Source organism: Dermacentor variabilis, chromosome 10 (genome assembly GCF_050947875.1).
Source record: "Dermacentor variabilis isolate Ectoservices chromosome 10, ASM5094787v1, whole genome shotgun sequence".
Taxonomy (NCBI): Eukaryota; Metazoa; Arthropoda; class Arachnida; order Ixodida; family Ixodidae; genus Dermacentor; species Dermacentor variabilis.
Window position 1 is genome coordinate 51,166,478 of NC_134577.1, and position 12,888 is coordinate 51,179,365.

General features: G+C 48.4%; 2 protein-coding genes across 2 annotated transcripts in view; both read right to left on the reverse strand.

The window, feature by feature from the left end:
* LOC142560535 (histone acetyltransferase KAT6B-like) overlaps positions 1–5,450 on the reverse strand; it is a 35,830-nt gene extending 30,380 nt beyond the window's left edge. The window contains exon 1 of the mRNA XM_075672711.1: positions 4,377–5,450. Coding sequence (XP_075528826.1) covers positions 4,377–5,255 — 879 coding nt within the window. The 5' untranslated portion in view covers positions 5,256–5,450. The remainder of the gene's footprint in view (positions 1–4,376) is intronic.
* Positions 5,451–6,381: 931 nt separating this feature from the next.
* Positions 6,382–12,888, reverse strand: part of LOC142560537 (BRISC and BRCA1-A complex member 1-like) — a 31,386-nt gene continuing 24,879 nt past the window's right edge. The window contains exon 8 of the mRNA XM_075672714.1: positions 6,382–8,790. Within this exon, the coding sequence (XP_075528829.1) occupies positions 8,614–8,790 (177 nt within the window). The 3' untranslated portion in view covers positions 6,382–8,613. The remainder of the gene's footprint in view (positions 8,791–12,888) is intronic.

Consider the following 12,888-nt stretch of genomic DNA (forward strand, 5'->3'; position numbering starts at 1 on the left):
ATAAAAAAAAAGTATTACCCACGAGCACACGGTACCCGAATCTATGACGTCAAGTGAAAGTGGTGCGCGATGTTCCAAGGTGACGTCGCCATCTTACTTTGAAATTTCTGCATATTTTTCTGGCGCCGCGTTTGTGGCTTAATCAGCGAGCGTCGGCACGCCGGTAATAACTGAACCAGACTGGCATTTAAAGCCGGTTATTCTATGGCGAGCGTTTCTTCTCGCAGTGCCAATGAATCGCTTGCGAAATTCTGCTTGTAAGCTGCCCTGAACGGCTGTGTTTTAAGCGAAAATCTTTCCTCCTGCACGGATCACACTGCCGTGTGTTTATTCGCGTCCAATCGTCAGTCGCGCTGTGCCGTGAAATCACAGCTCAATGTCTGCCTCTGACCGCGGTACTGCCCCAGGGGTAAAGCGATAGCGCGAATGCCTCACAAGTATCAGTGCAAAAAAAAAAAAAAAAGAAAGTATGCCGTCGTAATTATATTTCTCTCGCTATGGTGCGGCCCATATACAGGCAAATGGTAACCAGGTTTGCAGACTGGGTGTAGGCGCCGCTTTTAGCAGGCAGTGGCGCCTTGATGGGCGCAGTGCGGGAAGGTTCCACAAGTAGTACATGCCACTGTTCGATTCGTATTCGACCTCAAAAGGTAGGCATATTCAACGTGCGTGTTTGAATCTAGTTAGGTTAGGTCTATGTGAAGCGAGTAAATACATGCTATGCAACTACGAGCGATGCGTACAATCTTGTTCACTTTCGTGCTATGCAACAAATAATTTCATCAGATGGTTGCGTTTATCCCCTGCAAAAAAGTCGCAACTTCGCTGTCGCGCAATTTATATGTATACTGCGCCACATCGCTCACCAGCAGTCCCGAAATGCAACTCCAAATCAGGCTCACGCGCAGTGAGGAGACGTGTACGGCAGCGATGTCACAAGGACGAAGGCAACGTTATGATGCCTGGCGAAGAACATTAGAGTGTGTGCACAGAATACACGACACTCGTGAAGCAAGACTTCCGGATTATGCACTTCTTGTGTCACAGTGGGACATGCCCACTCTGGAGGATTGGCCAAGAACGGGCATACACGTAGTGAGTGGCCAAAGAAAGAAAGAAAGCAAATCAAAGAACCCGTTAAACACAATTTACCATTCTAATATAGCAGATCGATGCGCGCCAGAGGTGCATGTAAGCCGACATTATATTGTAACTATATGCCTGATCTACATCTAGATGTAGAGTGTCAATAAACGTCTCTCGTGAACGTAATCGTATGTCTAGGTTTAATGTAAAAAGTTTTTTTGTTGTTGTTGTTACGTAAAACTGAGGTGGGCTTATTTGGTCACAAATATGTCGGGCGATATAGATAGCGACCGACCCAACAGCCAGGCACCATCGGCTAATCCGGGAAAGTAAGCAAAGAAAGGTTCGCTTCAAACCTGCTATTCGCACACTTCTACTGTTTTGTTTCGCTGCGCGTTTCTTCATTTATTGGAAGCTTTCGGCCGTGAAGCGCCGGACAAGTAACCACGAGTCCGCGAGATGGAGGCTAGGCGCCAGGTTAATCGGAACATCCTGACGGTATTCATACAGTGCACCTAAATCTAAATAATGTCGGCCGAGGAATGAACGCGCCGCTTCGTGCTCAGTAAACTGAAAGGGCATGAGTCATCGCCGCAGTTCGAGTACGCGCCGCGTGGCCAAACTACAAAGGCACTGAACGGACCACAGAGAGAGCTGGCGAACCAATCGAGCGTTGTCCTACAGAGAGATTAGAATGCAGGGGGTGCTTTCTCCGACCTCAGGGGCTCGGGCAAATGGCGGCGATGCGCCGGCGCTAGCAGACGACTTCCTCCCGGCGCCGCGCACATTGCTTGAACCCGAAAAGGCGCTGCTCGGAGCCACGGGCCGATCCCCGGGGCACCGCACGAGCGAGCGTGCGATATTATTGAGCGGAATGCACGGTCTCTGCCGGGACAGGCGCGCGGGGCGCCTCCCGGGCTTCCCCCCCACCCCGCAAGAAAAAAAAAAAAAAAAGAGTGTTCAAAGAGCCGCCATCCTCAACGACCACTGCCGCCGCGGCGCAGCGCGGACCCAGGTAGCAGGCTCCGCTGCTCCTCTCGACGTCGCGCCCCAATGACGTCACAGGCGCTCGACCGCCGGAGCGCGCGCGCGCGCGCGAGCGCAACCCGCGCGATCGTCCGTGCGCGCCTGAACACGCGGCGGCAGTCAGCGACGCAGAGCAGTCAGAGTAGAAGAGACGCGCGCAGAAAAAAAAAAAAAAAAAAAAAAAGAGATGCGGCGCAACATGGCCGCCACCACCGCGAGAATATCGTCTGCTAGTCCGCTCCATGCGCGCCGGTTGTTTGCGGAAATGACGCTCTTGAGGAGAAGCGAAAATTATGTATCGCCACTCGACTGGCTGCTGCTCTAGCGAGGGCGCGCATGCACGCGAAAAAACAATTGTGGCGGCCGAGGAATCGTCCCTATCAGCGGGACGACACCGCGACCGCCTATCGCCGATAATCCGGCGCAGCTGTCCGACGAGCCATGGGAGAAGGAAGGAAGGAGCGAACGAAGGGCCGTAACGGCGGCCGGAACTAGCGAAAATCACGGAGCGCTCCCGAAGACACACAAATGACGACGGCCCTCACAGCACGCCAAAAGTCCTCGCGCCAGCGCGTTCTGGCGAGCGACATCGAGACGAGAGCGCACCCGAAAACGTGGCCGTGACGCACAGTGGCGCGATACACCTCTTCTTGGTATGCCCAGTCGATGGCTGCGAGCCAGGCTGGTTCAAATGCTGTTTTTGCGATGGTAGTCGGGTTTTGTTATTATTATTGGCCTCGGAATGTACCGGGCAGTGGAGAAGTGAAACACGCGAGGAGAAACGCTACTGTTGAAAGGGGGAAACGAAATCCGTCTGCGGCTTGATTTCCGGCCAGGCTCCCAAGCGGAGGTACGTGTAGCATAATGCAAATGTGATGATTCTCCGCCAGGCGCCGCTTTGTGCTTTGGCGGGATCTTCCTACAATTTATGAAAAATCTAGGCAAATTTAGGCACACTCCGAGTCGCCTCGCGTTCTTCAATATTTCTTGCGGCGAGAGAGTGAGGGAGAGAAAAAGCAAGAAGGGGAAGTGACCCCTAGACAAAATTCGAGGGCGAATGCCTTCGAGATAATTCGCTGTTGTGCTATCGACGAAATCTTTTCCGCACCAAGGCGGGACTGTAGCGAATTTTAGTGTCTCAGACGCGCGCATGGATTTGGCTAGGGCGCATATTTGGCAATTACCGAAGTGGGCCAAACGCTCCGGCAGCGGCAAAGAATGCACGACTATTAGCTTACGGGCAAATTCAAAATTATCCGCCTTCCTTCAAGGTCAAATTCTTCAGCCAAGGCGTAACGCAAGAAGAAGTAAAAATGTGAGACAATTAATAAATAACTACAGGCGCTCAACATTACATATTTAGGCACGATTATTGTCACCACCGTCATTGTAAAGGCGTACTGGGTATCATATGGCTCATCGACCCCGATGGCCGAGTTCGCGGAGCGTCACACTGGCAATCGGGAGAATTCATCGTGCGGAGGAGCGCCTAAATGGCGGTGACGCTGAGCGCGTGTCATGCGTCGCAGCGAAAATGGGGGACAACAAACAGGACGCCCTCCCTCGAGCGTCTGTATTGCGCAATGGTGGCAGCCCTTGCGCGCGGGGCAGAGGCGCAGCGTCGGGCGCCGCTTCGCGCGCCACGCGGTCCCGGTCAGATGCACGAAACAGCCAGGTACATACGCAGAAGTGAAAGGGCTACAAGACGCGACTAATTTTGGGAGTACAACAACAGTAGTGCGTCTCCATCTCGCCACCAGAAGTAAACCGTAGTGCAGCGCTCGTCGCAGCTCAAGCGGTCGCAAACCATGAAAGGGACGAGAACAGGCGTCAGATAAGGGCAACGAGATAAAAATCCAAGCGGCTGACGAAGTCGATCGCTTTAGCGCATGCCATGGTCCATGTTGGTCGGCCGTGTGTACGCGGTTTTCTTCTTTCTTTTTTCTCGGGAGTCGAGGAGAAAACTTTCCCACAAAGGCGAGACTCCGCCATTTCGGACGAAACAGCTGAGCGGCGGTATCGGTTGAAAACACCTCAACAGAAACACAGCTACACGCCACGCACATGGCTTCAGAAAAGAATGTTGATAAATATAATTAGAGAGGCTATATAGTAATGCTAATACGAACGCGTCATGGCTGCTAGAAAGGTTGACTGCAGAAGACTGGTAAATTGCAGCTTGAGAATAAATGTGGTGGTGGAAAAAAAGAAAACGGAGAAAATGAATGAAGAGTAGTAATTTGACAGTAGTGGGAAGACGTTACCTTGCGCTTGCTAAGCGGCCTGGCTCGTTTGGCGTTCGGTGGAGAGGACAGCGATGCCGACGCGGTCGTCGTCCTGCCGGTCGGCGAAGTCGGTGCGCGCACGATGAGAACGCCGTTTGTTCCGTTGCTCGTGGCGGCGGTGGGACCGGCGGCCGGAGGAGCGGAGCACGTTGCCGTAGTCGCGCCGATCGGAGGGACGGCGTAGCCGCCTTCGCACGCCTGCTGCAACAACGGTTTCACGACGCGCGGGGCCTTGGGGGGCGACGCGGTCGCCATCGGCTTCTGCGCGCATGCTGCCGCGAGTTTGGCGGCCCGCTGCTTCTCCGCTTCGCTCGGCGCGAACTTGCCGCTGGGCAGGCGCACGAGTCGGCCGGACGCCAGTTCCTTGTCGATGCCGAGTTCGAGCGCTCCCTTGGTGCACTTGAAGTCCCTCGCTTGCAAATAGGCGTCCAGTTCCGCGGCCGACACGCCGCCGGCGTCCGCAGCGTCGATGCTTTGCTTGCTCGTGAACCACAGGTCCCGGACGGCATCGCCGATCGCGCGGCTTACCTTGAACGTGGTCGGCTGCGGCCCGCCGCAACCGACGGCGACCGCCGTCGCGGCTGCGGCCGCAGCGGCGCCGGTGTCCGAGGAAAGAGACTTGTTGAAGCGAACCCATTTCGCGGCGTTGCGGTAGCTCGTGTTGCCCTTGTAGTCCACTTTGATCACCGCCTCAGAATCGACGAGCAGATCGAGCTCCTCCTGAACCTCCGCTTTGCTCAGCCCATGCCGCCGGTAGAGCATGTGACAAATGCGCTCGAAGTCCGGCCGCGCTTTGCGCTTTCGCAGTTGGTCGATCGTGTCGAGCACTATCTCCTTGTGCTTCGGCGTTCCAGGCATGTTGGAAAAACTCGCTCACCTGCTGCCGGGGATGCGTTCTTTCGGCGTGCCTTCAGCGTCGAACGAGCCGAGCAGCGAGAAAAAAAATATCAACAGCCGTCTGCGGAGCGCTCTGCCGGGAGCCGGCCGTCAGCGGACACAAGGGAGTTGACTCGAAGCGAACTACGGGCGTAGCGCGCAACTGCGCATGCCCAGTGCGCGGTGCGCGCTGCATGCCGGGACGGAACGACGCGCCAAGCATCGCTCGCAGACGCGCAAAATGTTTGCGGGGAGCTCGCGCCGAGCGGCCGGTGCGAGCGAAAGAAAAAAAAATGCCAAAAAGCCACGCCGTTTCTTCGCGGACACGAATAAAACGACGTCAAAGTGTCAGAACTCACGTCCTGCGTTGCGGACGGCTAAAGTCCTCCGCGTCTTCAACTGTTTTGAAAGCAAGGCGCAAGTCGACCCGCCGGTGTGCAAGGACGCGCCGCGATTGGCTCATGTAGACCCGTAGCAGACGCGCCGAAAGGCGGCGGCCGCCCCGATTTTTCAGAGCCGAGGCCGGCGCGATTTCTGTGCTTCGCTATTTGCGCCGCTCTCGCTCGTCCGGGCCCCGCGACCGAAATGTGCGGACATTACTCACAGCCAATTACGAGAGAGTGCATACCAACAAACTGGCGTCGTTTCACATTTTTCACTGCATTTTACCGGCGGCTCGGCAGGCATAGCAAGGCTGTTTTCACCGGCAGGTCACAGCGCCGCGCATTAGAACCCCAGGCTTTTTACTTCGTGCAGCACCAATGCAAAACAGTTTCTTTTAAATGAAGGACGCCAGCAGTTGACTGAAAGAACCTGCCTCACTTCAGTCGAATATGACACGCGAACGGCGCGCGCGCGCTATAGTCATTGTTGTAGTATCGATTTTTTTGCACAAACGGCCGCTTCCTTGGGCGTGGAGCGACGAACCGCGCTTGAAAGGCGCCATCGCATCAAACCGAATCCGCATACAAATATCTCGCGCTGCGGTTGCCGCACCAAACTCTCACCTTTGTATACTTACTAAGCGAGCACTTCATTTCGATGCAAAATGTTCGCCTTCGGTCAGGTTGGGCACTGTCGCGAAGCAAATCGCACAGGAAACGTGACGCAATGGGCAAACATATTATGCACTTTATTAGAAAATTCTTTCCGGCAAATACCAACATACTGATTATGTACACATTTCTCGTTTAAGTTTTTTAACACTGCCAGTGTTAAGGATCCACCCAGAAACTCGAGCGGATAGTTTTATTACAAGGTCCTCGACATGTATGTTATGTGCTCCATTCATGCAGCAATAGCTGAAATACAAGCACTAACCTTTGGTGAGTGTCTTCGGCTGGCACAGCCCGCTGATCTCTTGATGAGAGATCACAACCCTTGAGGTAAAGGTACTGGACATCGTGCTGCTAGGGCGCCATCCATCAAATGCTGGACGCCTTAAGAAGCATTGGCGCGGTTTGTGAGCACACTAGTGTTTCCGTACACGGTGTTGAAAAACAAGCTTATCCTTTTGGGAATTGGAGAAAAATTTTGTTCAAATTAAATGCGCATCATTTGGCACAAGCTAAACGAAAACAGCAATGCCTACGACCACAGTCGACAGACCTGCCACACTTGCATGCAAAACAATTCCATAGTTGGAAGACTGTCTTCATGGCTCAATTGGCTGTCCCACAGATAAAGAACATGATGGCTTGTGCAAGCAATAAACTGCATAAATCCAGGAACTCTTGAGAATGCTGAGAACAGAGCAGTGACAGTAGCAAGACTCAGCAAGCACCACCGTAGCAAAAAAAAAAAAACAGCAGACAATCAAAACTGCAATGAAAAAGCAGAGCTATTAGTTGTGGTGAGCGACTACAATGCCCAACAAGCGCTATATGTCTTGCATGAAATAGTGGCAAGATGTAATAACACGCTTTACTATTGTTAAGAAATTTCCAGCACCTTGTGTAAACGAGAAAGTAAGGCAAAAGAATAGAAAGCAACAGGACAGTAGAAAAACTGGTCTTCAAGTTAACCTTACTGAGCAAAAAACACTAAACCCATGTAACGATGGACAGTGGCATAATCAATGCACATCCACATCACAACTCATATCATACGTAACATGCAGCTGCTGACAGAGATAATAAAATTCTTTATTTGACAGCTCAGATTGATACATGAAGCCTCTTGCATTAAAAAAAGATGTCAGCTGTGTGAGCATGGTGTCAATCGCACTGTCAAATAAAGAATTTGAGTATCTCCGTCTGGTCTAAGTGTGAAGGACATCGATTGTGCCCCAGTCTACCATTACATGTTTCTACTGAAGCAAAGACCAGTTGAATACCAGCGTTCCTTCAGTCTTATTGCTTTGTCCTTTTGCCTTCTGTTCTCTTTTCCACTAAGCGCTTGAAATTAACTAACAATGTCATGGTTCCAACTAGCCCAACTTCTTGTATTAACTTTACCATAAAAAGAGAAAAGTAGCCAATTACTAACAACAATAAAAACATATAAAAGCATGCTAGCAATTCTCCTGTTTTGTACACACCATCAACTGGTGGTTTGTACACAGTCGACCAGTGGATGTATAAGAAAAATGTATGACAGCACTAAGAAGCTGAGCAATCAGTTTTAAACTACAGCGTTAGTGTGAAACCTTGCATTTGCTTTCAACAGGGTCGTGGACAAGTGTTTGCCAGCAAAATGTAGAAAGACATGATTCTCATCAAAACTATGCCACTGTATGAGCAAATGACATAAGCACAGCACATTTTCTCTCCTTTAACACGGAACCATAACAAGACAATACGCAAGCTTACAAGTTAGGCATGTGACACTTTCTCCAAAACTACAGCCTCACTAGTTGTGTCACATCGACAGTAAACTAAAAAATACAAATTTTTCAGGTGCTTAAAAGTGCACTCTTTAAACAGGTTATTCTTATCCTCAAGCAGCTCGTGGGAAATGTGGCCCAGAAAGCAGCAGCAGTGTTCTTCAAGTCAATGTACAAAAGCCTTCTAAGTAGTAAAACATAGCATCACTGCTACACAGTGCACCAACAATGCAAAAATTAAACAATGCCTGAAAGGAATGACTTCTCTCTAATTTGAACGGAATGCACACCTCCGACGGCTTCCCCAGTCAAGCGGCACTCTGTTGACAGAGGCAGACAACAGCTGAGCGACAAAGCAGACGATGGCGAAAGTGGCTGCAGGCGAGATGCATTTTAGCAGGCTTCCAGTCAAGAGTTGGCCACTGTTCACTATACATTGTGTACAGGCTTTGTACAGGCTTTGCGCGATTCTATAGTTGAGGGTCTGGGGAGGAGTAAGCAACCAGAGCCTCTGCCTCAACTTGGGCTCTCATCGGCCTTGAGCTTGTAGTGGGCTAAGTGCTGCTGCAGCCTCTGTAGCGGGTGGGCCAGAAGCTTGGCCATGCAGTTGTGGAGCTTTGTGGCATTCCGCGACACCTCGAACATGTAGGACTGCAGGTGGTCGTCGAGGGCGACAAAAGCATTGAATATCTCCTGCACCATGGGAAGAAAGAAAACAAAAGATACATTTGAGCCCGTTCATAATGGTCCAACTTCAAATTAGCTTTCACTTGGCATGAAGAACTCCTCATAAATTTTCCAAGAAGTCTACTTAGTGGCCACACTAATTTGATTTAATCCTTTCCATGCCAACATTTTTTTTTTTCAGAAAGCCATCAAAATTTCAGGAATTTGTTATTTAACATTAAATTATAGGGTTTCACGTGCCATCGGATTATGAGGCACACTGTTGTGAGGAACTTGTGAGGGCTTAGCAGCGCAATGCTACTGCCACTATGCCACCATGGCGGGTACAAATTTTTTACGAATGAGTCATTGTGAACAGTTTTCATAATTACAATATCAGTAGTTCATTTTTTTTATTCTATTACTGTCCACTATTTTTTCATGCTTTTGTGCTGCTGAGGCCATGGAAACAGTTGCTATGAACCACACTATCCCTTGGAACACAAGTCAAGCATGTCTTTGCTGTGCTCCATGCCACATTTTATTGTTGGCACAATGAGGAATGGAAATCGACAGAGGCGCCAGTGACAAAGCATTTTCGTCGAGCCGTGTCCACATGTGGGGGAATGCCAGAGGCTCAGTCTCTTCCTCACAATTGTGAGTACTAAGTTGAAGCCCCCAACATGACTCATAAAAGCTTTCTAGGTCTGATTTGTTAACTTCAGCTGAAGAAACATCCAAAAACACCACAATTGCGGCATTAATAACAGCGATCATCGCTGCTGAAACCGCCTAATTTTTCACTGCTATCTTGAAACCCAGAGTACCTTGACTCCAGCTTCGTTTTTGCCACCAGCACCCTTGGAAATCAGTTTTTCTGAGAAGCTGGCACCATTTGATAGCACACCATTTACACCAAAATAATAAAATGACTGCCACTCATCTGTGCCAATCGGTAGACAAAAATAGATCCCTCAATGAGTGAGGCTTATCACTGCATATTTTGGAAAAAACCGCTGAATGAGTGAGACTCATCCTTGGCATGGAAAGGGTTAAAACGAATTACCTACAAAAAAAAAAAATGTGTCGCAGCGATGTAATGACTTGTCGATAAGTCAACTGAAGATTCGTATCAATTAGCTATAACAAAAGAAAGAACTTCTCTAGTTTCACATCTAAGAATCAAGAAAGATGTCTTTTGTGCATTGGAACACAAACAATCTTTGACATTGTTCAGAACATTACTGCAGGTAGTAGTTCTTGCCCCAAATACCACAGCAATTAGAAGTCGCTCATGTCTCTCACATTCATTCTTTCCCTCTGTCAAGACAGGCAACTAATTACAGACTATTGCACTTTAACAACTCCTACATATCACTGTTCTGAGTCTGCATATTCTAAAGACAGTTGTCTTTCACGTAACAGCTCTCATTCATAAGAGTTGACCTGTCAGCTTCATCAAGATGTCTTGAAAACAATCTTGAATCTGGCTCGAAAGTGCTTATCTTTATCCTGCAGCTCCTCAGAGCGAACTCTCCTGTGTCGTGTGCTTGCTAGACAGCACAGTAGCCCGCATGGTTGCAAAAATTCTAGCCATGTTTTTTGCTGTCTACGTATGGACTAGAACAGGACTTAATATGGCAGCTGTCCGTTGAACATAGCAGGGTAGCACCAAGAACTGGATCAGGCTCTGATATATGCAGCATGTGCCTTGTGAGTTAGCACACACGCAGGTTGGAAAAATGAAATGTTCAATAACCAGTAGAGAGCAGTGGGATTACAGTATAGGTGAGCAAGCATCATTAAGCCAAACTAAATATTATCTATTTTCACGGCACACAGTATGTTCTAGCACCGAGTGCACCGCCAACACAGGGACCACCAAGATAACCTTGACTCTAGATAAGCCGAAAGTAAAAAAAAAAAAAAGGAACGGACCAAAGGTTTATGTCTGTGACGCAATTAGCATAGCACAGAAAACACACGCACAAAAAAGAAAGAAAGATAAAAAGATGAAAAAACTTATTGGATGCACTGCTGTATATTCAGTGTCCCACGCTACATGCAGCAAGCATATGGATGTGCTCACCTAGTAGACGTTAGTTAAGCAGTACATAATAACCGGCATTCTATGAAAAAACAACATATGCACTGTTTTTTTGGGAGTGAAATCTTTGATCTTGCATACCACTAATAGTCAGAAATTTGTTTACAAGGCAAATACGATTATAATGAACTTCTACAGTAAACACTTGGTGCTATTATGAAGCAGTTTGTTGCAAGTAGGCTTGAAATTACTGATGGCCCGTGTCACGTCTGAGAGGAGGCACAAGTGTGATCTGCTCAAGGGCAAAATGAAATGTATGCTCACTTCCTGACCATGCGATTAATTTACTAAGGCACACGCAATTTGCAGTTATCATTCACAATACTATCACAATTATGTCACCTCTGTGTCTTAAAGGAGCACTGATAAACAACACCGAATGTGCTCATACTTATAAACTGTTTTTCCAAATCTCTGTCTTCGATCATGTGACGGAAAGACGGTTTACTGCTAGCGGTGCAAATCCAAACCTAACCTTGCCTTTTTGAGTAAGGCAAGCTGGTTCTTCATTGTTAAGACCAGTGAAAGATGCGAGACAAAACACACAAGACGACGAGGAATGTCAAATTATCAGGAAATTATATTTCTTCAAGAAATCGCAAAGCTAGGTGATACATGCGCATTCCCCCACCCACCCACCCTCGTAGCTCTTTGAAAAATAACTAGATGATCTTTCATGTGTGTTCGGCAGGTTGCACTCATGGGGCAGGATCATCCATCACAATTTTCTGTTTCTGTCATGTTTATTTCTTTATCCGTTTCTTAATTTCTTGTGTTCCTTTTACTGACTTATTTCTTTATGCATGGCATTAGTACACAAAGCATGCATGTACACAGCAAATATGAGTTTATTTATCAACAAAGGTAGATGAAAGTTAGCATCTGTCCTCGTCTTCTAGTGTCTCTTGTCTGGCGTTAAGCACGGGCTGTAATAGTTTCCTTTTTGAACTTTGCACCTCAGCCCCAACACCAGTACACAAGTGTGATAATGCTGAGCTTATCTTAAAATAATTTACTGCAGCATGTGGGTCATTTTGGCACAGGAAGAGTTCTCAGAACTTTCTAGATAGAGCCTCTGGTTTATTCAGAGATAAAGTCATTCTGTACCAGTAAGCAGATGAACAAACTTGTGCAGACACTTGTCAAAATTAATGATAGCACGGTGAGCTGCTGAGAGAACTTCATAGTGATGTTACCACCCATTTTTTGTTTATGTCTTTCCTGGCTTATGCTCTCACAGCAAGAGCGCCTGTTTCACTATTGCATAAGTACCATTTAATACTACAGCTTAACATAACCCTTTCTGAGCGGAAGACGAGCTGATCTTGTCAACGACGTACTTGCAAAAAGGACTAATGACAAGCCGAGCTGGTTCAGTGCTATTTTGTTTCATGCTGCCCTGAAGATGGTTTGCACTCATTTGTTTCACTTTGCTTGTTGTAAACAACACCAGACAGTGCAATGAGTTTGCCAAAGAGTGAAGTTGTGAACGAATACATTTTTTGTTTTGTTGATGCACCCCCAGCAGTCTAATTCAAAATGGTGTCCTTTATAGGACGAGTGAACGCTTGGAGTCACATTGAAAAGAAAAGACAGCGTCGTGATTTGGAGAGCTCACCTTCTTCCAGTGAAAGTGATTCTGAACTGGCCTTGGATGACAGTGGTGAATGAGTCATGGATGAAATGCCTCAGTTTTGATGGCCCACCTCTGTCAAGTAAGGCCCACCTTTGTTATAGCAGAGTCTTTCATATTTTTTTTGCTGGTGACGGCACTTCAGGCCAAGTTTGCTATTGGAACAGAAGCTGCTGCTAGGGGCGCCACGCAGATAAGGAGGCTACGGTCACCGCCAGTGTCATTGGCTTGCTTCGGCGATTTAGAATGGTTTAGGTAGGTTTAGGCCCGATTGCATCGGGCCAACACGATGGCAGTTTTGGTCTGCTGACTTCCTGCGAGAGCTGTATTAAACGCGGGAGTGGAGTCATCGGCAGACAAGTCGGACGATGTCGTTGTCACATTG